We start from the raw sequence: 25,790 nt of genomic DNA, 5'->3' as shown, positions 1-25,790 counted from the left end.
AGCTGTTTTTGGCGATGGTTAGCGGGGTTCCTTCTAGCGAGCAAAACGCTACGAGCCAGCGAGATCCACTTGACATCTCGGATAGCACCCCATCCGGAATTGGCTGCCGTGGTGTAGTGTGGTGTAGCAGCGGTAGTATGGGGTAATGGAACGCGGTGTTGGGATTGTGTGGGAGTGTTGTAAAGTCACGGTAAAAATGGTGTAAATCAATTGTGTGGAACAAATCGCATGGTTGTGTCATAATTGTTCATTGTGGGCTATAGCTTGGATATTGGACCGCTAACGTTCAGACTGCCCTATGATTATCATGTTTCATTCATGTTACGACATGCTAAGAAGGCCTTGTCCAGCCGAGCTGAAACAGTGGGGACACGCGAACACATCAACCCCTACTGGCTAACGCTTTGTACACTTCGGTCTCGACATTTGCCCACAGCTCGAGCACCTTGTTGTCGACAAAGGGGAGAATCTGCGTAAAGACAACGCCGGCAACGCCGTTCTCACGATCGGCCCACCACCAGAGGTTTGGCAGGCCAGCCCAATGTCCCGTAGACTTAGACCGTCCCGTCGCGCCACCGTTGCTGAGCATAAAGGTCAGGCCCCATCCCTGTGGCGGGCTCCCCGGGACAGAGTAGAGCTCCGGTATCGGGTTGGTGTATTCGGGCTTGGCAGCCGGGATAAATTGCCGCCCGGCGTTGGGAAACTGGGGGATCTGATTGGTGAACATGGTGTTCACCGTCTCTTTCTCGAGGAGCTTAACACCAGTGCGAGGACAGGTTCCGTCATTGAGCAGGACGGCGAGGATCTCTGTATGTGTAAGCATGGGTATGCTTGGATGTGAAGAGGGACGAGGTGATCTAACTTACTAGTATATTCCTGCGGCCTGGCAAATACGCCTGCACCTCCGCTATTAAACACACGGGCCACAGCGGCCGCATCATCAGGGTCTGCCTCCAGAGGCACCCGGAACGGATGGTCTCGGACGCGCAACTTCCCATCGGGCTGGCGGAAGTGCATGTGGGCGAGACGGGCGCGCATGTCGACCGAGGGGATGATGTTGATGTCCGTCAGTCCCAGCGGCCCGACCACGTTCTTCTGCAGGTACTGGTTGAGTGTGAGGCCGGTTGCCCGCTCCAGCAGGACGCCGGCCCAGTCGATGTTGACGCCGTATTCCCAGCCTTCGCCAGGTTGGAAGAGCAGCGGCATGCGCATATCCTCGATCCGGCCGGAGAACTCGTTGGCGCCGATGGGCAGCCACCAGTCACGCAGCCGCTCGTTGAAGAAGCTGTAGCCAAATCCGGCGGTGTGGGTGAGCAGCATGCGCAGCGTGATGGCATTTTTCTGCGGCTCCGTCGTGCCGTCAGGCAGCAGAACGGTCAGGCCAGTCAGCTCGGGACATAGCTTGGCCACCTGACTGCTGTCGTCCATCCGCAGCACGCCCTTTTCGACCAACTGCATGACGGCCACGCCCGTAATCATCTTGGTGCACGAGGCAATCCAAAAGACATTATCGAGCGTCAGCAGCTCAGTCGTCGTCACGCCGCGGCGGCCAGCGGCGCGGGTAAACAACTCGTTGCCATTACGGTCGACCACTACGACAGCCACGCCAGGAATGTCGGTCGTGGGGTTGGCCACGGCCTTGTCGACCAGTGCCGTAAGGGCAGCGACGGTATTCTGTGGGAGAGGCATTCGATTGGTCGGACTGGGAGGGAGAAGCAGAATGAGAGGAAGAGTTATGGCAAGAAGAGGAGAGACACCAGGGCTAAAAAAAATTGAGGAGAGAGGGAGGGCTAACAAGAGAAGGACGACAAGATTTAATAGATCACAGGAAATCAGAGAAAGTAGAAAAAGTAGAGAGATACAGCAACTTTGGAGGGACGCTTCATGGATTTTTAATACTTTTCACACACACCGCTAGACCTTCCCAGGAAGCTTGGACAGAAGCTGAAGATGGATGGAGTATCGAGGGCGACTCCACCGGTGAAAAGGAAGTCAGCAGGCTCGGACCTAGCCCGATCATAGAGGCAGCAGACCGTCGGCAGTTATTTACGGCCAAGGTCCGTTGCGGCTCCACAGCTGAGCTGGAGACATATTCGGTGAGCTAAAAGGCCCTTGCCTGCGGATCCGAATATAACATTCCTGTCGGAGAAATGCGGGGAAGCCCAAGTTGAAACGATCTGTATAGATGAGGGTTAGCGGAGCCTGAGCTCGGGCAGCTCGGTACCTGTTCCCCGGACTTTCTCCAGACTCCAAGAACTCCATGGTCTAACGCCTCTGCTATGCTTTGTTCATCGAGGCACTGTGTATTGGTCTCCAGCCAGAAGTTGGGGTCGGATGGGTACTCACAGTAATGGTCACGAGGACATTCCATGTGAGACCTCCTCCCTGGATGGAACGTAGACGCTTCCGCAACACGACGCTTCCGCAAAAAGCGCTTCTGCAATCGATATTTTGCCAAACTGTGCTCCATGTCCTTTCAGACACATTCTCCGTATAAAAGAGCTCTTCGGTTGACCTTCCTGTGTTGTAGATATAGTCCGTATCAGCAGAAACTACATTAGAAACTACAAGCAACCATATCCAAAGCACTTGTCAACCACCAAAATGGGCGAGCCAATTCCTCCCAAGCAGAAGAAGTTCAACACTGAGTTGACCGACTACTCTGTCGCCCATGCCGAAAAGACAGGCCCCTATGCCGACAATCTCGAGGTCGATGCTCTGATTGTCGGGGCTGGTTTTGGTAGGTCCATCGTCGAGTGAGCACTTTGCACGGTCTAACACTAAATAGCCGGCATCTTCATGCTGAAGACGTTGCGCGACCGTGGCCTCAAGGCGGTCATATTCGAAGCCGGCAGCGGCACCGGAGGCACATGGCGGTGGAATTGCTATCCAGGTAAGCTACCCTCATCCGAACGGTAGAAAGGCAGCGTGTCTGACTTTTCAGGCGCCGGTGTCGACTCGGAGGTGCCCGAGTACGAATTCTCGTGGCCGGAAGTGTGGAAGACGTGGAACTGGAAGACCAACTACCCCGACTACCGGGATCTGCGGGAGTACTTTGACCACGTCGACAAGATCGTCGGCATCAGCAAGGACACAGCCTTCAACACCGTCGTCGTGGGCGGCCAGTTCGACACGGCGCCTGGCCGCTGGAACATTGAGACGGCCGACGGCCGCGTCACCAAGGCCAAGTACCTGGTGCTGGGTACCGGCTTCGCCGCCCGCCGTCACATCCCAGCCTGGCCGGGCATGGACAATTTCCGCGGCGTGCTGCATCACTCGTCCTTCTGGCCCGACAACGACCCTGTCCGCGTCCAGAGCAAGCGCTGTGCCGTCATCGGCACCGGTGCTTCGGGCGTGCAGATCGTCCAGGCCTGGGGCCCTGTGGCTGAGCAGCTCACCGTCTTCCAACGCACGCCGAACCTGGCCGTGCCCATGCGCAAGCGTTCGCTGACGGCGGCTGAGCAGGACGCTGCCAAGCACTTCTACCCAGAGCTGTTCCGCTACCGCGAGCACAACTTTGCCGGCTTCCTGTACGACTGGATCGAGCGCAACTGCGCCGACGACACGCCCGAGCAGCGCGAGCAGGTCTTTGAGGAGGCCTGGGCTGCCGGCGGCTTCCACTTCTGGGTGGCCATCTACAAGGACATCTTTACCAACCCGCAGTCGAACCAGGCCGCGTACGACTTCTGGGCCAAGAAGGTCAGGGCTCGCATCGAAGACCCGCGGCTGCGCGACCTGCTGGCCCCCCTCAAGATGCCGCACTATTTCGGAATCAAGCGGCCCTGCCTCGAGGGCACGTACTTTGAACAGTTCAACCGGCCGTCCGTCGACCTGGTCGACGTGCAGAAGAACCCCATCAAGGAGTTCACCGAGACCGGCATCCGCTTGCAGGACGGCACCGTCCACGAGTTCGACGTCATCGCCGTGGCCACTGGCTTCGACATTGTCACTGGCGTCATGACCCAGCTAGGCCTCCGCAACATCGACGGCGAGCTGCTCAAGGATCAATGGTCAAAGGGCGCTGAGTCGTATCTCGGCACCACTGTCAGCGGCTATCCCAACATGTTCCACATCTATGGTTTGCACGGGCCAACGCTTCTCAGCAACGGTCCAACCTCGGTCGAGGTACAGGGCCGCTGGATTGCCGACACCATCACCAAGGCCGAGGGACTAAATGCCAAGTATATCAACCCCACGGCCGAGGCCACCCGCAAGTGGAAGAAGCACATTGTGGAAATCAATGACAAAACCCTGTTCCCCACCACCAAGTCCACTTACATGGGAGGCACCGTTCCCGGAAAGCCTTTCGAGCCGGTTTGTTATGCTGGAGGCATCCCTGCGTATGTGAAGGAAATTCGGGCAGCCTTGGAGAACATGGAGGGCTTTGAGGTGGTGACGAAGTGAGCGTCATTTCATGTTGCAAAGAGAGGCCGGGATGAGTGAATTTCGTTTATTTCCGTGCTTCCAAACAGATAAGCTGAATGGCATTTCCTTTCACTAAACCTGCGATAACTGTGACCACTGTGATTGCTTAGTCAGGCAGGTTGGTGAATGACGGTCTGCAAGCTCCTCCGACTAAAGCAGCAAGGTCTCCATGTAATAGCTTCTCACGCAAGTGGGCGAGACGTAGAAGTCGACTATGGGGTTGCACCAGAATGCAATGTTCAAAACATGCATAATAGTAGCATGAGAGAAGAAGGATGACCGAAAGTAGACAGAGGAAGAAGCGAAGTATGAGTAAGCAGTTAGTGCTTTTTGGCGTGCTAGTATATAAAGATGCATGATGGCAGGCTGAGAATAGATAAGGGAGAGAAACGACTAATGGTGTACTGATTATGATGGAGATGTGAGAGGAGAAAGAGGAGTGATGGCAGCCAAGAAATGATAAGTAGGCTATGTGAAGAGAGAAACGGGCGAGAAAAGGGAGAGAAAAGGATGGGAGAAAATAAGGGACAGAACAAACAAATCGTACAACAGGCAGAATTTCCCAACCACTCGGGAACTTTGTCCAATAAAACGCAAGATCCCGCGAGCGAGCAGCCGGGTTGTGCGCGTTGGTGAAGCACGTGATGTGTGACGGATATTTATGCAGTGTTCATGTCAACAGTCTGATATCTTATTCCCATTCAAACTAAGCAATCTTTCTGACTATCCAAGAAGTTTCCAAAGCACCAATTTCTCGTAAAGCCTGAACGAATGATCAGGCCGGTCGCCTACCCAAACCGGCTCCCTATCTGCACCTTTGCCGACCCCTTGGCATCGAGCCCATGGACCGTGTTGTTCGCGCCATGAAAGGCTGGACCGCCACCCGTGCCGCCCATCAGGACGGTCTGGGAAAACTGATCGCCGACCTGCACGTCGGCTTGGTCGGCGGCCTTAATGTCCCTGGCAAAGTTGTGGCTGCCGAGCGCCTCGCCTTTGCGACAGACCACGTCGAGCAGCAGAGGATCGGTGCCACGAGCGGCCTCCTGCAGCACCTGCAGGCTGGCAACATCGCCCACCTCCGAAATCTGTGCCTCGGCCCGCTGGCGACAGGCCTCTTCGACCTGCAAGACCTTTTCGAGCTCGTCCAGCAGCTCGAGCACCTCGGCGATCATCCGCTTGAACTGCTCGCGGTCGTACAGCGCCCACGCAGCCTTCTGGACAAATAAATTGGACTCCTGCCGCCGTCCGATGACCCGTCTCAGTCTTTGGTGCACTTTCTTCGGCACTGCTGCCATGTCCTTGTCGTCTTCGCATGTCTTCAGGTCTGCCACCGATGCTGTCCTCTTGTAGCGCTCTGCCTTTCGCTTGACCGTCGTCAGGACGCCTTCCATCTCCGTCAGGAGGGTCTTGATCGTTTGCGTCTCCCTGTTGTCGCTCTCAAAAGAGCGGCTGTCCTTGTCGAGGTTGACCACTTCCTTCCATCGCACCATGCGCATCTCTGCCACATCCAGCTGGAGCCGGCATACGTGGTAGTCTCGCGCAAAGTGCCGGCCCAGCTGGACGTATCCGAGGCAGTCTACACAGCTGCTGAACAAAGACGCGACGGTGACTGCGCCCGACATAACAGCAAGGACCTCGGCCATGATGGAGGATTGTCTCAGATAGTGCACGTGATCGTGTTGGGTTGATGTCGGGCGTATTTGGATGTACTGGTGAGGGGCAGAAGGCTGATCTATTTTGTCCTGTTACTGGCTGATGGATACCTGGCCGAAGTATCAGGTAATATGAGTTCCCCGCTTTGATGCGTTCGGGCATAATAGCTGCTTTCGTTGCTTTAAAACGCTTCACAGATGCACTACTCTCCTCGCCTTCTCTTCTTTGACCATATCTTGCTCCTTTTAATTTCTTCGACACCTTTACCAGACACAAAATATGTCCAAAAACTTCTCTGCCGTAAAGGCCAACGATGCCTCAACAGTAAGCAGAAGATCGCTTGGTTGGTATTGTCATTGGCATTTAGTTGACAGTGCCTCGCCTCAGATTCTAGGCCCCGGGGAAGAAGGTCATATCAAAGTAGTAGATCAGAAGCCGCAAGAAACGCTTGCGAGCAGTGCAAATGATACGCTAGTCGTTGCATTTAAGGTGCCAGCGTCCGCCGTTCCGCATCTTCCCGCGGCTGAAAACCCAACGGCCCAGGCCCAAGCACAGCCATCGTGCACGCTTGAAGGGAATACGATACAGGATGTGAGAGCCTCAGCCAATGCCAAAATTAGAGCGGGAAACACCTATTCGCCTGAAGTCGTTCAAATTATCCTTCAAAAGTTGGGGAAACTGCCAGACGAAAAAAATAAAGTGACTGGAGGAGAGTTTACTGATAACGCGAAGATGAATTCGGGGCATACATTTGGGGCTATGTAAATTCGAATAGCCAGTTTGTACGGAGTACGGAGGTCCATACTAAAAGTTCATCTCGTGTGGACAAAAGTGTCAGATTATAGGTGCCCAGTGAGCGTGTGTGTATTGTTATGGTTAGGTACTTCTGAGATATGCCGACGTGCATGAAAACCGCCACACAGTACGACGTACATGTATTCTCCCATTACGAGTACACGGCATAGATGCCCACCCGTTTTGGTCTGGTTCATTCGACAAGTACGGAGTACTAGGTCCTTTCCCCGCACACTTTTATTTTACTTTGTGTCAAGCATTGGAATCGTGTCTACATACTCTGTACAACCCGACCATTCCCACAAAAGCTGAGTCGACCATTGTGGGTCTATTTGTGGGTCTTTTTACTTAGTAATCCTTGTTAAAAAATTACTGCCTTAGGCTTATCTTTTACATCTTGTACTATGCTAAGGGTAGTACAAGTGCTGCAAAGGCAGTGTGTTAATGTGCATTATAAATAATATTTAAATATTAAATATAAGTTTATTTAGAAATTATTAATTTCTAATGCACACTAAATACAAACGTAGCGAATTACAGAGTACTTTATACTTATTTACTTCTATTTTATTTTATAGTGCTTATACTTTTCTATGCTAGCGGTTTTCCCTTGCCTAGCAGAAAATTCTGCCGACCTTGTTTTTTTTTTATTGTTTGTACTACAATTAGCAGAGTGTATTGAAAAGCCTAAGGCAAAAAATTCTGTGATGATTATTAAGTGAAAGTGGACCCACAATGGTCGACTCAGCTTTTGTGGGAATGGTCGGGTTGTATGTAGACACATTGGAATCCGCCACACTGTAGACCTTCCGCCCCACTAAAGCCGAACGGGCCTGTTATTGGTCAGAAGGCACAAATGCGGGGCTTGGCACTAGTATTAATACGGACCTTTGGAAGTGTCGCGATGTATCTATTTCTTCCTTACGGAGTAGTACACAGCACTTTCTGCTCACACTTAACCCTATTCAGCCTCCTGCTCCTCACAGTGCATTACGTTATATGACCGCCACGTACAATATGGCCTCCTTTAACCCTCACACTTTGTCCTCCTGGTCGAAGGTGCGTCACGTGACGATACGGACTCGTTGGGCTCCGAAGGATTGACACCCAACTGGTGCCTCGAGCTTCTCTCGGAATCTAATAGCCCCACCGAGTGAGCGATTCCTGTCTAGATTTTGTTGAACTGAACAGGAGGAAGGCTGTTCACTGCCTTTGCAGGTTAAGCAATCTGAAGTAAGAGCAAGCCTATGCTGTTTAGAGAAGGTGTGCTGTTTTCCCTCTAGAAACAAGGTTCGATGGAGAGGGAAGACAATGTTCAAGAGGAAGACCGTCGCAGATGCCAACTTCCTACCGTCCTCACCCTCTTCAGGACGGATGGTAAAGTTGGCAAGAGTCGTTGAATTAAAACTATGCTATGATAAGAAGATATGCAGCCTATTCTTGCGACCGATCCACAGCTGACAAAACGTCTAGCAGTAAGACTCAGTAGTGGCCGTAGTGATGACACCGTCCTCGAGCATGCACTCGTAGCACCAGTAGTCGCTGCGGATGCCCTCGCCGCTCACGTTCTCGACACCGTACTGCTTGCCGCTCCAGAAGGCACTGCCGGAGCCCCACAGGGCGTAGGCATACCGCTGAGTGTCAAAGTTGGTCTTGCGGTCGGCGAGAGAGTTGTTGTACAGGATCTCATCGCTCCACTCGCCGACAAAGACGGGGATCTTCTTGTCACCAGCAAAGTAGTCCCCGGCACCGCAGACCGAGTAGGTGAAGTACTTGGAGTAAGCATCCGAGAACAGGTTGCTAAAGAAGTAGATGTGCAGGTCCAGAACCTGAACGGTTAGCTCGGTCAAGACAATTGCACAAGGATGGGGCGTATATATCTTACAATGTTGGCATCGGTGGGAAGCAGAGAAGACCAGAACTCCTCGCCCATCCAGCTGTCCTGCCACATGATCGGCACGTTCTTGTTGACCTTGTGGATGATCTCCAGAGACGAGTTCAGGTACGTGAGCATGTAATCAACACCGGCAGTGGAGACGGTCTCGTTGGTGCCAATCTTGTCGTAGTCCGTGATGGCCTCGTTGATGAGCGAGAGCGAGTAGGCGTGGGGGTGGCCGCTGAGCTCGATGTAGTTGATAGCCTTCTCAACCATCTGGAGGGTGTAGTCCATGTTGGTCTGGTTGAACCACCAATTGTAGTGGCCGAGGGCCTCACCGTTGTCCAGACCGTTGCAGCCGCCGGGGAGAGAGTGCAGGTCGATGACAATGTGCATGCCGTAGCGCTCAATGGCGTAGTCGGTGATCAGCTTGAACCAGAAAAGCTGCGAGCCGTGGTACAGCTGCGAGCCCGGCACGTCGACCCAGGCCTGGTACGTCATAGGGACCCGCAGAAGGTTCACGCCGACCTTGGCCAGCTTGTCGATGTCGGCAAACTTATAGTAGCTGGCGTAGTGCTTCTCCAGGAGAGGGCCGCACTTGGAGCCGAGGTACTCGCAGAAGCTCCACTCGTCCTTCTCGACCGTCGACGGGACCTGCTCGTTCCACCAGGTCTGGTCGCTCGAGTACTCCAGTAGCAGCCAGTTGCCCAGGTTGACACCGTTGGCCTTGAACGTCGTCCAGTTGAGGTACTCATTTGACGGTGGCGTCGACCAGAGGTTGGTGCGGCTGTAGGTGGCCGGCTTCGAGGTCAGGTTCTTGACCTCGGACTCGACGTATTCGGCCCAGCTGATGACATCCCTGTGATCGTTAGAAGGGGTGCGGGGGAATCTGGGGGACAGGAGAAATGATCTGCATACTCCTTGAGCGAGTCGATCAAAGACTCGGTGGCCTTGATGACGTTCAGCGGCTTTGCGGCGGCAGAGCTGGCCATAAGGCCAGCAGTGAGGGCGGTGGTGAAACGCATGGCGATTGATGGACTCGGCCTTGTGTATAGACGGGAAACGAGTGTCTGATTCCGGTATTGGAGCTGCCTGATGAAGGAACTCTCACAGCTGTTGGACAGAGTGTGGGCTGCCTTTATAGCCAGCCCATGCTCTCGCTAAGCTCTTCCCCTGCAAATTTTTCATTCATCCATCCATCTCGCCATGCGGCCGAGATCCCGCGAGAGTGGCTCCACTCAACGCAGAGCACAGCTGAAGTTGGCATCGCCACTGCGCACCGTTTGTATGGGGCGAACGTTCCGCCAGGCTAACGCAGGCACTGCTCTCTGCTGGCGAAAACTAGCGAGGTCCGGGATATGGATAAATACCCGCAACACGTACGAAGCAAAGAGCGTTCAGTTAGCCGGTAAGGAAATAGAAAAAGAAAGCCACGTTACCCCTATCACTGATATCAGTGTCGCGTCCGATTAATGGAGACAACGACCGACGTCCACCGGCTTTTCCGATTAGCGACTCGCAGCATCCGGCGTTCCCTGTCAGAAAAGACGCTAGTTCAGCTCATGTCTGTCTGGCCATTGAATCTTCTTGCTAATGCAGGGGAACTACGAGTAATGCCGCTGTAGAATACGCCTGCTTTTGGATTCCGGACCGCACGCAGCGTTTGTTAGGTCCGGTTCATTTTAGGGCTTTAGCGAAGCTCACTGCTACGACTGAGTGCGTCCGACGCAAGGTCATGTCGAAAATCGCAGGCCAACACAGGGGCCAATGCTTCGCGGGATCGACCGTTCTGCACGTTGCAATCAGGGCCCAGGGTTAGGGGTCTCAGCTCGTAAATACGTCACACGGCAAAGTCCGCGTGTATTTACTTTTTGGCCTCTGTTCTAAGCGCAAGGTCTTCCTATTTGCCGCCCACTACTTGTATTTCTACTCGAATTTGTACTCGTCGCCACCTCTCGCGTGGTACACACTGTGTAAGATAGGTGACGTGAGGTCTGATTTATGCTAAAACCCACGCGACGAAATACCGAGACATGGTCTCATGATTTTATTAGTCTCTCTACCGCACACACTAGATATCCAAATCGAGCTGCTTACGGAGTAGTCTTGACGATTTAGGCTCGGCAACCCAAACAGTACAGAACTTTGATACTATGTAGCAAGCTTGCTACGTAGGCCTTCCAGACTAGGCCTTCCAGACCCGCAATTCTCCCACGTGGAGAAGTAGAGCAATGTCTCGCGAGGAGCCGGTCGAGGTTGCTGGCAGGCAATTCGTCCTACGGAACATGTGGAATACCGCAAAACATTACCATGTACGGAATAAGACCGAAGTTGCCGTCCACGAAAGGTACACGCGCCAATCTAGCTGTTAATGTCCAGGTATGTACGGAGTACGGAGTACGTTGTACGTATGTACTCCGTAGCATATCGTTATAACATAAATTAGTGCGCTACTTTTGAGACTATCTGCGCTGGGATGTCTGCACGGTATTTCTGTACGCAGTACTCCGTATTGTGGGCAAATTGGCGAAAAGGTTGAGACTTACGAACGCCAAAAGCACAGCAAAGAGGCCTCGGCCGCGAGGACAGGAGATTCCACGGCTCCGTTATGATAAAGGGTCTCGATTGTTTGTGAAGATTTTATTGTCAATTGACTAAGTCAGAATCCACGAACTGGTGGGCGCCCCGAAGACCACTGATCGATAAGTGGTTCGGGCTTTTTCAACAGTGAAAAAAAAAAGTAAATCTTGGCAGAGGCCAAGAATACAATTTTGACCGGCGTCTTCTGCAAAGTGGACACCAAATCCGTGCTGTCGGGACCGAGCTCTAGTTTTTCTTGAGAAGTTCGGTCACACATAAGTGGGTCCTACAAAATTCTTCGGCAATCCAACGTGTTTCCTTAATATACTTCGTACTTGTACTGGCAGAATTTGTACTGTGGCGATTCATGGGACTGGGCTAATTAATTTGTGCATGATAGGGGAAAAAGTTAAAGTAAGAGCGCGATGCGAAAGTTTAGGAACATCTTGCTGCTCGTGTCATAATACGGAGTACAGACGCACATCCGGCCGATGGTATGCTTATCTTTGCTGCCCATGTCGTACACGAAGTGCGGCTGAAGCGGCTTGAGCGTCAGAAGCCCCGGGGTCTGCGGCAATATACGACGTACAACATACGTCGTACGTCGTACGGAGTACTCGTGCCTTCACAACGTCTATCGCAATATCGTTTACACTTACTCGGCCCTTTAGATCTACAGGGGGAAACGTCTGTAGCGCAGACGCTAATGGCACAGTCCAATTTCTAGTCCTTCCCCTTTTTTTTTTTTGCAGTCCAATATTGATTACATTTGGTTTAGCTGCTCGTATCCTCCAGTAGTCAAGCTAGAAGGAGTTAAACGTGAAAATGCATGCCGGGTTTCCCTAGTAAACGCTGCGAGGTCAGGCTAAAGGCAAGATTAATATTGTACGAGGAACATGGCAATCGGGTCACTCTCCACTCCGCGTACTCCGGTACGATTGTTTAGGGTACTCCGTAAGTGGCTGCTTGTGGCGGCTAACTGACCGCTGGCTGCCATCGAACAGGGAAAGACCATGGTAACTACTACGTCGTAAGTAGCTGCGCTCAGCTGTCAACTGACCGTCTCTCCCTCACGTTTGTCAAAAATACCGCAGCATACGGAGTAGTTCTCAGAGCACAATTGCATCTGCGCGTACTCTGTACTCCGTACTCCGTACTCCGTAGACTTTGTCACGATGTGGTCTTTAGAGTTATATCGTCATCAGGAAAGCCACCTTCACGTATGCAGCCATAGCGTGACCGACAGTAATCTAGCTTACAAAACATTGCAAGTGCAGCACGTCAATCGTCAGAGTCACGTATGATGTACTCCGTAGCCACGCAAACTCCGTATTACCTTACACAATACGGAGTGACGGCCGATGAAAGTAAAGTCCTCAAATCGATAAGAAACTGGCGCCGGACGGCACTGTTACTAACACAATAACCCAAATCCGGCTATATGTCATAAAAAATCACGATGAGCATCAGTACGGTGGTGTTTCAAAGGTATATCCCCTTTTGACTTTCAACAGATGCACCGGCCACAGGAATACTTCGTATGCGAGAAACGCCAAGCTCAAGAGGATCTCGTAAACTCCCCACCCCCCTGTCTTCACATTTTCACTCCATCGTAACAGCCAGGAACGAGCACTTTCAAAACCCCATTTCCGTGAATCTCTGCTTGTGCACCAAGCACGATTGGTCGAGCGGTTCGCGTATCGTGACCGATATCCACGTCAGTGATGATGGGAATGCCCAGAGGTTCCAACAGCTCGTGAAGAACCTTTGGCACAAGGAGGACCTGTGAGAAGCCTGCATTAAAGTAGGGAGAATAGGGAGTGGACTCACGTCGTACGCGCCATACTCGTCAGAGGCATAGCCATCGGGCATTGTCATCTGACCAAATGCTATTCCAGCCAGGGACCTGAGGTAGGGAGTCCGAAGCAGAGCTGAAAGCGCACGATGTATGCGATCTGACAGGCGGTCAACATACGGACAGTGCATACTGAGAGCCTCAAAAGCAAGGAAGCTCACATGGTGCTTCATTTACTTCCTCCAGCAGCAAGATACACCCGTTTAAAGACGGGATTAGCGCTTGCCCTTCCTGGTCCTTGGCTCCTAGCATCGATGCAATGACCTCTAGGTTACCACCCAATAACCTGCCGTTTGCAAGCAAGCCTTGGCCCTTTCCATAGCGAATGTTCCCCGTAAAGACCTGCGTGAGTGGCTCGCTTCCTTTCAGTATTTTCCACGTCTCTTCTACGGCTTCGGGACTGTATTCGGTAATGTTGACCACCATGGGGCCGTGTAGAACCAGGACTCTCGCTCTTGCCCACAAGTGCAGGCTGATGGAGGTGATGTCGGAGTAGCCCACAAGCCATTTCGGATTCTGCGTCAACTCCTGGTGCAGGTCGTGCAGCATTTCCACGGTTAATCCGTACTCTGCCATTTGCGACGATCCGTAGCCCCCTCTGGCGGCCCATATGATGCTCTCATGGCCCTTTGCTAGCAAGACAGCCTTATGCAGCTCCTGTGCGCGTGATGCTGCGTTTCCGGCGAAATAGTTGTAGCGCTCCGTGACTGTCTCAGGCTGGTTTACCTGGTACCCGGCCGTTTCCAGGTACTCTCTTCCGGCTTTCAGTGCACTTTCCTTGACTGCTCCGGCCGGCGAAACAACGCGGATGATAGAGGTCGGCTCTATTGGTGGAGGGCGGACAAAGTCTTCATTATTAGGAATAATAGCCATATTGCTAGATGTAAGATACGATGGCGCAGAAGTGATGTCTAGTTGGACTGGAGTGAAACCGATGGATTTATCATCAGGGATCGGGAAGTACCGAGAAGGAGCTAAGCTTTATCGGTATGGAGATAGGGATACTATGCGCCTCTCCGCAAACGTCTTTTCGTTCAACAATCGCACTTACCGGTCTCCCGAGCTTCAGTCTGACGTTACAACCGCGAACTACGACTTTTTGCTACGTTCACATAATCACCACTCGGCTCCATTACAGACTAAGAGTGCATTGCTCCCTGACGACTGTGATCCATAGGATTACGTGCAACATGTTGTTGATCGGATGCAGGCCACGTGATGGTGAGTAAGCCATAATAGCGTTCTAGCCACGTGCTTCATGCCCGAAATGGCAACTGATTCCTACTGGCGCGCTACAGCAGTCAACCCCACACATCCTCGATATAGCTGCCTCCTCTTCTCCAGCCATCCCACCAGTGGGAGCAGGCCTTTTCGCTGGAGAGTTGCGGGCTGTGTGCAGCGACAGCCTCTCGGATGGCGGCACAGACGTCTCGGCCCATGGCAGCGCGGCCACAGATATAGACGCGGGCGCCCTCGTCGATGACCAGGCGGCCGAGCTCGTGGGCACGGGCCCGGAGCACGTCCTGGACGTAGCGCAGGTGCGGCTGTTCCGGATTGACGGCGCGCGAGAAAACGGGGACGAGCTCGGCATCGGGCAGGGCGTTCATGGCAGTCTCGAGCTCCTGGCGGTAGATGTAGTCCTGATCGGGATGGCGACAGCCAAAAAAGAGGACAGTCCGTCCGACCGGCCGTCCGATCTGGGCTAGTCGTGCACGTTCAAGCACGAAGCCGCGAAACGGGGCCAGGCCGGAGCCGGCGGCGATCATGACGAGCGGGGTGGCGAAGGAGGCGGGTGGGCGGAACTTGGACTTGCGAATGGCGGCGTGCAGCGTTGGTGTTTGCAGCCTGTCGAGGCAGTGGGAGCGCAGAAAGGTAGATGTGAGGCCGGGAACGACAACGTCTGGCCGGTCCGCGAGGGGTGTCTGAACGACGAGGGCAGTGATGCTGGGGTGGCGAGGGGCGACGGTGCTGCTGCTGGAGATGGAGTAGAGCCGGGGCCGGAGAGGGGGGACGGTCTGGAGGACAAAAGAGAGCGGCAGGGACCAAGGGGGTGCAGGTGTTTCCTGGGCGGCAACCCACTGTAGAAGACGGCCAAGAGTGACGTGGTTCTGGCCGACAAAGGCGGCCCAGGCAGGCCTGTCCTGGGAGAGGTTCTCGAGCTGGCGGCGAGCGTCCGGGCTGGGGGCGAACTGGACGAGGTCACGGACGAGATCCTGGCCGACAGGGGCGCCAATCTCGAGATAGTGGCGGAAGAGGGCGTCAAAGGTTGAGGGGGTGGGCACGGGAAGCCGGATGTGGTCAGCGAGTGGTTTGACCAGGACAGGAACGTGGCGACGGGCTGTAAGGCCGAGGACAGCGAGAAGGCAGTCGACCTCGGCGTCGGAATTGGCCGGCCAGACGGCCAAGTAGTCGCCGGTCTTGTAACGGGTTTGGGGGAAGTGGGAGAGATCGAGTTCGACGTGTAGACAGCTGGGGGTGTGGTTGTGGCTGAAGAGCTCCCGGCATTCGGTGACAGGCAGTTCCATCGGTGAAGAAAGGCGGTCGCTTCCTAGAGCTCCTAGAGGAAACCCACGGTGCAGATCGACAATATCGAGCGACCTGTCCTCCTCGATGGCGAGTTGGGCAACGTGTCGCGGCAGCGTTTCCTTCAGAGTAAACGTGTCTTGAAGGAGGTGCAGCAGGCCGTCCTTCCAGACAACAAACTGGTCCTCTGTCACGCCCGGCTTGGCTGCATCGGCTAGGCCGAGCGGCAGAACCGGGACGGCGCCGAGGCGGTCCATCAGGGTGGTAGCCTGGCGGGCGACGCGGTTGAAGTGCTGGTAGTTGCTGTCGCCGAGCCCAAAGGCGGCATAGCGGAGATTCTGCAGGGGGTGTGAATGTGGGGAGGCGGCCTGCAGCCAGGCTATATATTCGGTGGCATTGTCGCTGGCATCGCCGTCGCCAAAAGTCGAGAGAAGGAAGACGGCGCGACTGGAAGAGGGCAGGCGGGCGAGGCTGGCTGGCTCGTAGTCGGACAGGTCGGCGACGAGGACATCGAGGGCGAAGCGGCTGCGGAGGTGGCGCTCAAGGCGGGCAGCAAAGGCCTGAGCAGTGCCGGACTGCGAGCCCCAGAAAAGGACGACGTTTGTGTTCTGTGGGGGTCAATTAGTAAGAGGCCGCAACATGATCAATGGTAGAATAGCAGGAGGGAGTAACCGTTGGGAACTGTGAACTTGAGGAAGATGGTTTGCAAACAGAACCAGGACAGAACCTACCAACTGCTCCAATCTCAGGGCAATATCGCGCGTTTGCAGTCCGTCCGACTTTTCGGCGTTTTTTGACTGTGGCTTCTCGAACCAGACGTGATTGTACGGGTCTGGTCTCTCCCACGGCTTGTAGAGAAGAAAGAGCGAGGCAATCGAGGCCATGATGATGGCGACGACATCCCAAACCGTCTGGGGCTGGGCTATGTGCCAGACGTTGAAGCTGAGTTTCTCAACCGTCTTTGGCAGAGCCAAAGGCAGGACAAACATTTTGTCGGTGGAAATTCCAGCCATGATTTGTAAGGGGAGAATATGTTCGTTTGCAAGACGATCTGATCCTTACTCTGATTCAATCACAGTCGACAGAATCCACGATACAAATTACCCGTATGTCCATGATCAATTATACTTACAGTTTAGTGTCGATCACAACTATCCTGCAGCAACACACCAGCTAACTTCCCCGCAACAAGCGCCAATGGGGAAAATTTCCCCTTTCAGCGCCAGGACTACGACTGCTCCCATGACCGCCCCAACTAGCAATTGTGCCCGGCTGCCGGAGTCGCTGTTGAGGAATGGCGACGAAAGTCTAAGACGAGATGTGGTTTTAACCAGGTCGACCCCCTGACATTCCTGGACAGACATACTGCACACATACTGCACACATACTGCACACATACTGCACACGAACTGCACACGATGTATGCCCTTCTTGTGCCAGCTCTGGCAGCTATCGCTGCCACTATGGTCTTTGTCATCCACCCGCTATACGTCTACTTTCGCGATGAAAAGGACCTCCGAAAATATCCCGCCATGAACTGGCTGGCCGGCATCTCGAACCTAGGCTTCATGTACGAGGCCGCCGTGGGTTTCCGGTCCGACAAGCTGTACCGGCTGCACCAGATCCATCCAGTCATTCGAACTGGCCCCAATGCTCTCTCTTTTGCCGGCGGACAGGCCATTAAGGTGAGCCCCACATATTCCTGCTTACATCGTCTTTCTAACACGTCGGGCCCCCAGGATATCTACGGCCACGGCTCACCCTGCAACAAGGACACGTTTTACTCAACGCTGGCCGGCTCGCATCACCACCTGGCTGACGTGGTAGACCGGCCTGAGCACGCACGCAAGCGCAAGGTGCTCTCGGCTGCGTACGCGCTCAAGAACCTGGAGGATTGGGAGTTCAAGGTGGCCGACAAGACGGAGCGATTTCTGCGGGCTTGCGACCGGGCCTGCACAAAACCTCTTCCAGCAGACACATGCCCAGACGCGGCCGACCTGACGTTTGACTACCGCCAATACACCAATTTCTTCACACTGGACGCGATCGCAGACATTGGCCTCTCCGAGCGGCTCGGCTTTCTGGACCAGGGCAGCGACGAGTGCGAGGCCGAGGAGATGGATGGCGTAATCAAGCGAGTGCGCTTCCGCGAGGCTCTGCACGCCACAGGCCTGGCACAGACTCGACTCGTCTGGGCGGCCGGATGGTACGGCTTCAACGTGTGGGCGTCTCGGCTGCTGTCACGGCGCTTTCGCCAGCTCTGGCGCCTCAACACGCACTGGAACGGCATCGTGTATCGGCGGGCTCGTGTACGGCTGGACCGCTACAAAGCCGGCGAGCCGCTCAGCGACTTCTTCCAGAGCCTGATGCACGACCGCACCGGCCGGCCGCACGCGCTCGACTGGGGCGAGATCGTGGCCGAGGTGTCCATCATGATGAATGCCGGCTCCGACACGACTGCTCTGGCCATGGTCAATGTCATGTACCATCTGCTGCGCCACCCAGACGTTCTGGCGAAGCTGCGCATCGAGGTTGACGGTGCCCTGCAGCCCGACGAGGTCGTGGCGCCGTACCAAAAGGTCAAGTATTTGCCGTATCTGCGAGCGGTCCTGGACGAGTCGCTCCGGCTGACACCGCCCACAACGTTTGGCCTACCGCGTCGCACGCCACCCGAAGGCGTTATGGTCGGGTCTGAACATATCGCTGGCGACACCACCGTCAGCATCTCGGCCTGGGTGGCCCATCGCGACCCGGTCGTGTTTCCCGACCCCGAGCGGTTCATGCCCGAGCGCTGGCTCGGTGACGAGGCCAGGGAACTGCAGAGTGGCTTCGTGGCTTTTAGCACCGGTGCACGCGGCTGCATCGGGCGCAACATCTCGTATCTGGAGCAGACGGTGTTGCTGGCGTCGGTGGTCCACCGGTACGAGCTTGCGCTGCCGTCGGAGAACTGGGAGCCGGAGCGGTGGGAGACGACCAACTATATGATGAAGGAGATGCCGGTGAAGGTGTGGAGGAGGGAGGTGGAGTTGAAGGAAGAGTGAGAAATGGTGATAGGGTTGGGTGAGATTGACTAAGAGGACAGTAAGAATGAAGTGGGCTGAGTAAATGAACAGCAAGAAGAGAACGATACAAGATCTAGATGAAGTGGAATTGAGTAGTTTGACAACAGTCAATGTCGAGCAGTAAGGCGTAGTCCTTTTCTGAAAGCTACATATACAAAGTATGCCCCCCTTACCACCCCCACGCCCTTGAAAGATGCTTGCTCGCCGTCCCGGTCGGCCAAGCACAAATTTCCTCAGTCTCCTGCAGAAAATCCATGATAGCCTCCTGCTCGCGCCGGTCCTCAAACCGGTCCCCGGCCACGGTGATGCCCATGCACGCCGACACGTAGTTGGGCCGACAGTGCGGGTTACTTTTGGCGATGCCGACTAGAAGCCGTACCTGCTGGCGGATGGCTTGGTCCTGCTGCCGAGCAAAGGTCGCCCGGCCGGGCCCAATGCGCGGCGCCCGTGGGTCAAAGGCATACAGAAGAATGCGCGATAGGTGGTAGTGCTGCAATCCGGTGGCCGCGGCGTCTGACATAAGCCAGACTTCAGGGAAGGGAGATGTAGTTGTGGTGGTGTTCGTGTTAGTGCCGTCAGCAGCATCAAAACCATCAGCACCCCCTCCACAGTAGAACGGCGACAGGCTCGACGGCTTCTTCTCGTACCAGAGCTGGCTGTACATGGAGAGACGGTCGTGCCAGGCCGTTGTGTCGTCGGTCGACATTGACGTCTTGTCGTAGCAGAAGCGCAGTACATCGGCCAGCAAAAAGACGGCCCGGTTAGCCCAGTCAAAATCGTCGCCCTCCAGGTCTAAAGCCATGTCGACGACAAACGGGCTAAAGGATGGGTCGATCGACCGCTGCGACACAAAGGCAGTGTAGATCTCCTGGCGGACGGCGACGAGGAAGGCAGCCCGGCGCAGCCCGGAAAAGAGGATGGGGGCTGACGTGCCGGCAGAGTCGTGCAGCACGGCCGAGGCCTTGACAAAGAGGCTGTTGCCGAGAAGGTAGGTGTTGGTGTCGGCGCCCGCAAGGGGAACTGTTCGAGTTTGGAGTGAGTTTGAGCAACGCTTGGCAACAAGATTGATCGAAAACGAACCTTCAATTTCTTCCAGATTCCGCAGAATCACCGTTGCCGCAAACAGGTTCTCGTCCACCAGCGCGGCCTCGTCGTTGAGCATTGGCCGCAGCGTTGCCAGACACCGCTGGTAGTACCGGTCCGACACGTTCTTGTCAAACGCACTGGTCAGACTGAGCTGTTTCGCGCTGATCGCAAACATGGCGTTCTTGAGCGGTGCGTGCTCCATCGCCCGCCACGGCACCACCACGGCGAAGCTGCGCTCGAGGTCGCAGAGGTCAAACGACCGCGCTGCAATGTCGATAAAGTGCCGGAACAGGCCAGCCTCCATGGCGTTTTCGAGCGGCCAGGCCAGGAGCGAGGGAGGGGACCAGGGCGACAAGGGCGACAAGGACGGGTCGTTGTGCTCGGGCGAGTTGACGAGGTCGCTGATGCCAATGCTGTTGTGACGGAGCGATGTCGCATGACCCGACGGGGAAAAGAGATCGCTGGAGCTCCGATCTGGCTCGCCGTAGTTGGCTGGGCTGCAGACTATGTCGATCGATGACCAATCCTGTTCCGTTAGCGAAGGCGTCACCATATGGTTGACAGCCGTGGCATCAGTGGCAGCCTCCAGAGAATATTCATCAGCAACATCATCAACAGCATCATCACCCCCCTTATTGTCCGACTCGCTGCTCGGCGTGTTGCCCTTCTCATCGTAGTCCACGTCCGGAAGCTCGGCGTACAGCGAGAGCATCTCCCGGTTCTCATCCACAAACGTGAGTGGGTACCGCGTTCGGCACCATGGCTGATCCGGGTCGAAGCGGAACGGCGACGGCCGTGTCTGCAGCCGCCGGTCAGTCACGCTGGCCGGTTAGTGTCATGATGATGGCTATGGATGACTAAAACTCACGACGGATTCCATCCGTGACGGAACTTGGTCGGCAGCCCGCGCACACACGTCTTCCCGTCAGCCGTGCACGACTGACACGACGGCTCACCGTCATCACCTGACGACATCAGCAACCGGCAATTCGGTCATCTCTGCCCGAGAGTCCACCTATGAGAACGCACATTTCAGATGTCTAGATCGGACATCTGGTCAGACATTGGTGGAGGCACAAACGATGTGGCCGAAACACGACATGACAAGACAACCCCATACCTGATTCGACAGTTCTGCATTCAGTAAGCAATCAAAGAACATAAGAGGGACAACGAAACGACACCACAAAGACCAACAAAAAGAAACCCACCTGACACCCAACCCGGGTCCGTCCAAGCTTCTGCCTGTCGTGCCGCTGGCTCTCTGCTGCCAAGCCCCGCTCTGGCATGTTGTCGACGGAAATGGATAGCCTGTGAATTTTCCGGCGCGAGTTGCCCAAACCGCGCAAAAGCGGCCACTGCTCCAGGACGCATACTTGTACTCGGCCACAGCTGGGTCCAGGTCCACTATAACAACAGACCCACACGTCCAGCTCACTAAAGGTGGAATCTATGCGGGGTAAGCGGGGCCACCCCAGGTTTCGGGCAGGCTAGCAGCGACCAACAGTCTTTCGGCAACGCAATTTCCCGGTCAGATTCAACGAATCGAGCAACTGCACGGCACTGTTTCCCTTCCTGTCTGTGGTTCCTTGTTTTGCCCCCTCGCCCCAACCCAGTCAGCAGACAGTCAGGAAATGTGGCCCGCGGCGTCTGGAGAATGGCATCGCTGTGGGCCCATCGTCAGCTGCTTAACAAAGCGCCTCATCAAGCGTCGTGATGCAGGACATCGTGCTGGAGATTAAAGACGCCTTGTCTGCCGGAGGAGAGTATTCTAAACCTTTCTCATTCTTTATTTTATTGCCGTTGTCATTAACCTCTTCTTTCATCCTGCTCTTCTTCTTTCCATCTCTTTTCATATTTCCTCCACTCACCGAATATGAATGACATTAAAAAAGACCTCGTCACCAGTGAGCATGTTGAAGGCACCGATGTACAGCCACTGACACTGCCCGAGCTTGAAGCCCTCGATAGCATCGAGCAGACACCATCGGGCAGATTTGTATGGCTGACGTCGTTGACAGCAGGTGAGTAGTCTGCATCGTCGATTTTCAACGTCCATACCAAATGCCGACTAATCATCATAGCTCTCGGTGGCCTCCTCTTCGGCTACGACACCGGTATCATTGCTGCTGTTCTCGTCTACATCGGCCGGGCCCTCGACCACAAGAACCTTTCGGCGTCGGAGCGTGAGCTGATCACGTCCATCACCAGCGGTGCCGCTTTTTTCGGCGCCATCCTTGCCGGCCTCTGCGCCGACCGCTTCGGCCGTCGCCCACCCATCTATTTTGGTTGTGTGCTCTTCACTATCGGCGCCGCCTTGCAGGCCTCCGCCTTCACCGTCGCCCAGATGACCGTCGGCCGCCTAGTCGTCGGCTTCGGCGTCGGCAGCGCCTCCATGATCGTGCCCATGTACATTGCCGAGATCGCGCCCGCTCGACTGCGTGGCCGCATGATCGGACTCGACAACATGTCCATCACCGGCGGCCAGTTGGTCAGCTACGGTATCGGCGCCGCCTTTGCCAACGTCCCCGGCGGTTGGCGCTATATGGTCGGCGGCGGCGCCATCCCGGCCATCATCCTCGTCGGCCTGCTCTCCCTCTGTCCCGAGTCGCCTCGACAGCTCATCTACCAGGGCAGACCAGAAGAGGCTGCCGCCGTCATCCGCCGCATATACCCTCAGGCCTCTGACCAGCAAATCCGCGACAAGGTCCGCCATATCACCCTCTTCGTCGACGAGGCCAAGTCGCTCGTTCGCGGAAAGTCCATGTGGTGGAACTTCCGGCAGCTCTACGGTATCGGGGCCAACTTTCGCGCTCTCACTGCTGCCTGTGGCCTTATGGCCATCAGCCAGCTCAGCGGCTTCAACAGCCTCATGTACTACTCGCCCACGCTTTTCTCTCTCGTCGGCTTCAAAGACGCCGTCGCTGTCAGCACCGTCATCGCCGGCACAAACTTCCTCTTTACCATCGTCAACCTTTTTGTCGTCGATCGCGTCGGCCGCCGCACTATCCTCCTTCTTACTCTCCCCCTCATGGGCATTTTTCTTGTTATCGCCGCCGTCATGTTCCACTGGATCCCCATCGACCTCCACACCCTCGACCTCCTTCCTGGCGTCACTCCCGGCGCCCACGAGATCATCGTGCTTATCTGCATGGTTTTCTTCGTCGCTGCCTACAGCTCCGGCTGTGGAAACACCGCCTGGCTCTCGTCCGAGTTTTTTCCCATGGAGGTTCGCGCCCTTGGCACCATGATGTTGTCTATGACCTGTTGGGCAAGCAATGTCATCGTGTCCTCCACCTTCCTCACCCAGATGGAAAACACTACTCCGTCCGGTGCCTTTGGCTTCTATGCTGCTATCTGCATTTTTGGCTGGGTTGCTGTCTACTTCTGCTACCCAGAAGTCAAGGGAGTCACGTTGGAAGACATCACCAAGATTTTCCAGCATGGCTTTGGCGTTAAGCTGGCCAACGAGATGCAGCGAGATCGAAAGCATGTTGCCGTCGTCTAAGTCTATGATGTTTACCTGTATATCGCCAGCAGCTGTCTGCTTACATATCCTAAACTCCACAATTTCATCATCCCAAGTGCCCGTATCACTTGACCTCCCATTTTTAGATAACTTTCCGCATCCGATCGTAGAGCGTCTCATCTTCTTGCTTCCACGCCTTGTCCTTGTGGAATACCACATTTCTAGTCGCCTTCGAGGCACTTGGTAAAGACGCTTTCGGACGTGGCTTTGAGCCCTGTCGCACCTCCCAAAGATCTTCATGAAGACCGAACCCGACATAAAGAGGACCAAATTCCCACTCAGAAACCCTGTCTACGTCATGACGGTACTCGGGGGAGTTGACGAAGTTGCTCGATTTGTGCAGCCAGGACGTCTGTAAGAGGGATGCCGCTAACTTTCGTGGAGGTAACGTAGATTCAGCAACGGCTTTGTATATTTTGTGCGAGATAGCGGCATCGTCTGGATTATCGGCGAGGACTATTTTCAGCATTTTTTTCATGCGATTGAGGTCAACGTCGTTTGCTTTGAGTAACAGTTCGAATCGCGAGATCCTGTGCTAACGGGTAGAAGTCGGGTCGCCAGGAGGTTCTGCGCCGCTGGTAGAGAGACAAGTACCACTTCTTGGACAACTGTAGGCTGATTAAACGATAACGATGCAGCGAGGCTAAACGGCCATACCTTTAGGTCAAGCTGGTCCAGTGCGTCTGGAGTGCATGGGGTCGCTCTGTCTTTACGGACCGAGTCAAACAGCGTGTGAAGTGCAGCAAGGCCAACCCTAATGGGCTTTACCCTAATGATCTCTAGCCGTGACTGATCTATGCCGACAGATGGGAGTACGTCGTACATGGAGGGAACGCGTCTCATCGTTTCCGCATAATTAAGTGACCCCCATGATTATATATACACCGCTTTCTGGCAGAATACAGTGGCGTACGGCCCTGTGATTGGCTGAAGGGGACACCTGAGGATGTGGTGAAGGCCAAATTTCCGTCCACTGATGCTCATTGGCCAAGAGTGTAGCTGTTTGTTGCCCTCGAGTCGAGGCTGTCAGCAGACGGTTGTTATCTAGCTCGACGCCACGCCAATAGCGCCCGCCTCTCTGCTGGTTGGCTGATGCCAAAGTACCCACTCTTTATTAAGGCGGCTCGTTTCCTCTTGGTCTTCTTAGTTGCCGGCAATTGCTACTTGTACGGCTATACTCCGTAATCCGTACTCCGTACCTTATACGGGAATAAAATCCAGCTTATATAAGCAAAAAGATACACCGCCTTACTTTGCCCCCCCTTTTCTGTCGAATGGACCTGACCAGAATGGGAGGGGCGTGCACGATTATGCAGTGTGATGAAAGAATGCATATACTGTGTGGCGCATGGGGCTATTTAGTACGTGTTTTGATGCACGTCGGCATACCTCGGAAGTACCTAACAATAACAATACATTCACGCTCACTGGGCACCTATAATTTGACATTTTCATCACCACCTAACTCCGTACTCAAGGCACTGGCAGGCATGCGCAGTTTATTACAGGACCGCCGACGTTGCTCAGATGACCGAAAGGCAGGCTTACCAAGAGGAGAGGGTACGGTGGCAGGAAGGCGCTAGAGACATCGTATGACTGGGAGGTTAGTGGAATACTACTGTGGAAGGAACACTATTTGTAGCAAATTGCTGTGCTTTTTGTCGTGCCAGTACATGTATTCTCCCATTACACGGCACAAACGTGCACACCCCACCATTTTGGCCTGGTTCGTTTGACAGTTACTTCGTACTCCGTACTCCGTAGTCACCATGTAAACTGCCAAGACGGGTTTTATACTCGGTACTCGTCTGATATTCGGCGTACGGAGTACACACGTGTACGAAGGCCTTGCCCTAGTTGCCTGGTCCTGCCGCTTGCACCTCTTCTGCCTTTTTTTGACCACAAGTACTCCGTACCTGTGAACGTCCCCATAAGAATCAAGTACTATTGTAAGCACCTTCTTCCGCGATCAATTGCAACCACTTTCCTTTACACGCACATCTTCCTTCACTCACCGCCAATTTCTTAAGTACGGAGCACCCACACTCGGATATTGGCCGTTCTCTTTGGGTCATTTTCTCCGATCAATTAGTGGCACATAGCATGATCTCTCAATCCCGGCTTTTCATAAAGCACTCACTCGACCTTACATTCAAAGCCGTTGGAACTTACAATAAGAATTAGTCATGTAAGTTATCAAGCTGCAAGGTACAGTGTCCCTACTTTTGCACTAATGTGGGTATGCCAATTCAAGGCGCATAATTTTTACCAACACAGCCTGCAAGTATACGAGATTCTCGTAATATCGTTCGACAGTTCTCTTAATGGAAGGTCCCAAATGGAAGATCATACATGAAACAGGCGGGTACGATCCACCAAGGATGGCGCGGTTGTCGATTTACCTTT

General features: G+C 54.4%; 10 protein-coding genes across 10 annotated transcripts; 3 read left to right on the top strand and 7 right to left on the bottom strand.

The window, feature by feature from the left end:
• Window positions 1-382: 382 nt before the first annotated feature.
• On the bottom strand, window positions 383-1,689 carry CMQ_5362 (beta-lactamase family protein; the record flags this gene model as incomplete). Its single annotated transcript, XM_014319107.1, has 2 exons — window positions 383-807; window positions 867-1,689. 2 exons carry the CDS (start codon window positions 1,687-1,689, stop codon window positions 383-385), a joined length of 1,248 nt encoding a protein of 415 aa, XP_014174582.1.
• Window positions 1,690-2,604: 915 nt separating this feature from the next.
• CMQ_5356 (steroid monooxygenase) lies at window positions 2,605-4,404 on the top strand (the record flags this gene model as incomplete). Its single annotated transcript, XM_014319101.1, has 3 exons — window positions 2,605-2,740; window positions 2,789-2,893; window positions 2,945-4,404. 3 exons carry the CDS (start codon window positions 2,605-2,607, stop codon window positions 4,402-4,404), a joined length of 1,701 nt encoding a protein of 566 aa, XP_014174576.1.
• Window positions 4,405-5,213: 809 nt separating this feature from the next.
• CMQ_5274 (small s protein) lies at window positions 5,214-6,068 on the bottom strand (the record flags this gene model as incomplete). Its single annotated transcript, XM_014319019.1, has 1 exon — window positions 5,214-6,068. One exon carries the CDS (start codon window positions 6,066-6,068, stop codon window positions 5,214-5,216), a length of 855 nt encoding a protein of 284 aa, XP_014174494.1.
• A 2,274-nt stretch (window positions 6,069-8,342) lies between these two features.
• On the bottom strand, window positions 8,343-9,774 carry CMQ_5121 (beta-glucosidase; the record flags this gene model as incomplete). Its single annotated transcript, XM_014318866.1, has 3 exons — window positions 8,343-8,702; window positions 8,759-9,608; window positions 9,668-9,774. 3 exons carry the CDS (start codon window positions 9,772-9,774, stop codon window positions 8,343-8,345), a joined length of 1,317 nt encoding a protein of 438 aa, XP_014174341.1.
• A 3,149-nt stretch (window positions 9,775-12,923) lies between these two features.
• On the bottom strand, window positions 12,924-14,057 carry CMQ_5285 (peptidase ld-carboxypeptidase a; the record flags this gene model as incomplete). Its single annotated transcript, XM_014319030.1, has 3 exons — window positions 12,924-13,112; window positions 13,160-13,235; window positions 13,471-14,057. The coding sequence occupies 3 exons, from the start codon at window positions 14,055-14,057 to the stop codon at window positions 12,924-12,926; spliced, it is 852 nt and encodes a 283-aa protein (XP_014174505.1).
• A 428-nt stretch (window positions 14,058-14,485) lies between these two features.
• On the bottom strand, window positions 14,486-16,696 carry CMQ_5370 (NADPH cytochrome p450 reductase; the record flags this gene model as incomplete). The annotated part of the gene is made up of 2 exons (XM_014319115.1): window positions 14,486-16,315; window positions 16,439-16,696. The coding sequence occupies 2 exons, from the start codon at window positions 16,694-16,696 to the stop codon at window positions 14,486-14,488; spliced, it is 2,088 nt and encodes a 695-aa protein (XP_014174590.1).
• A 429-nt stretch (window positions 16,697-17,125) lies between these two features.
• Window positions 17,126-18,748, top strand: CMQ_5365 (cytochrome p450 monooxygenase; the record flags this gene model as incomplete). The annotated part of the gene is made up of 2 exons (XM_014319110.1): window positions 17,126-17,392; window positions 17,447-18,748. The coding sequence occupies 2 exons, from the start codon at window positions 17,126-17,128 to the stop codon at window positions 18,746-18,748; spliced, it is 1,569 nt and encodes a 522-aa protein (XP_014174585.1).
• A 190-nt stretch (window positions 18,749-18,938) lies between these two features.
• CMQ_5127 (ARCA-like protein) lies at window positions 18,939-20,735 on the bottom strand (the record flags this gene model as incomplete). The annotated part of the gene is made up of 3 exons (XM_014318872.1): window positions 18,939-19,789; window positions 19,850-20,654; window positions 20,724-20,735. 3 exons carry the CDS (start codon window positions 20,733-20,735, stop codon window positions 18,939-18,941), a joined length of 1,668 nt encoding a protein of 555 aa, XP_014174347.1.
• Window positions 20,736-21,731: 996 nt separating this feature from the next.
• Window positions 21,732-23,363, top strand: CMQ_5147 (myo-inositol transporter; the record flags this gene model as incomplete). Its single annotated transcript, XM_014318892.1, has 2 exons — window positions 21,732-21,879; window positions 21,940-23,363. The coding sequence occupies 2 exons, from the start codon at window positions 21,732-21,734 to the stop codon at window positions 23,361-23,363; spliced, it is 1,572 nt and encodes a 523-aa protein (XP_014174367.1).
• Window positions 23,364-23,466: 103 nt separating this feature from the next.
• CMQ_5224 (uncharacterized protein) lies at window positions 23,467-24,209 on the bottom strand (the record flags this gene model as incomplete). Its single annotated transcript, XM_014318969.1, has 2 exons — window positions 23,467-23,736; window positions 24,042-24,209. The coding sequence occupies 2 exons, from the start codon at window positions 24,207-24,209 to the stop codon at window positions 23,467-23,469; spliced, it is 438 nt and encodes a 145-aa protein (XP_014174444.1).
• Between the last annotated feature and the right edge of the window lie 1,581 nt (window positions 24,210-25,790).

Source organism: Grosmannia clavigera (assembly GCF_000143105.1).
Source record: "Grosmannia clavigera kw1407 unplaced genomic scaffold GCSC_132, whole genome shotgun sequence".
NCBI classification, from domain to species: Eukaryota; Fungi; Ascomycota; class Sordariomycetes; order Ophiostomatales; family Ophiostomataceae; genus Leptographium; species Leptographium clavigerum.
Note: the sequence above shows the minus strand (reverse complement) of the source record. Positions and strands in the feature narration are given on the sequence as shown.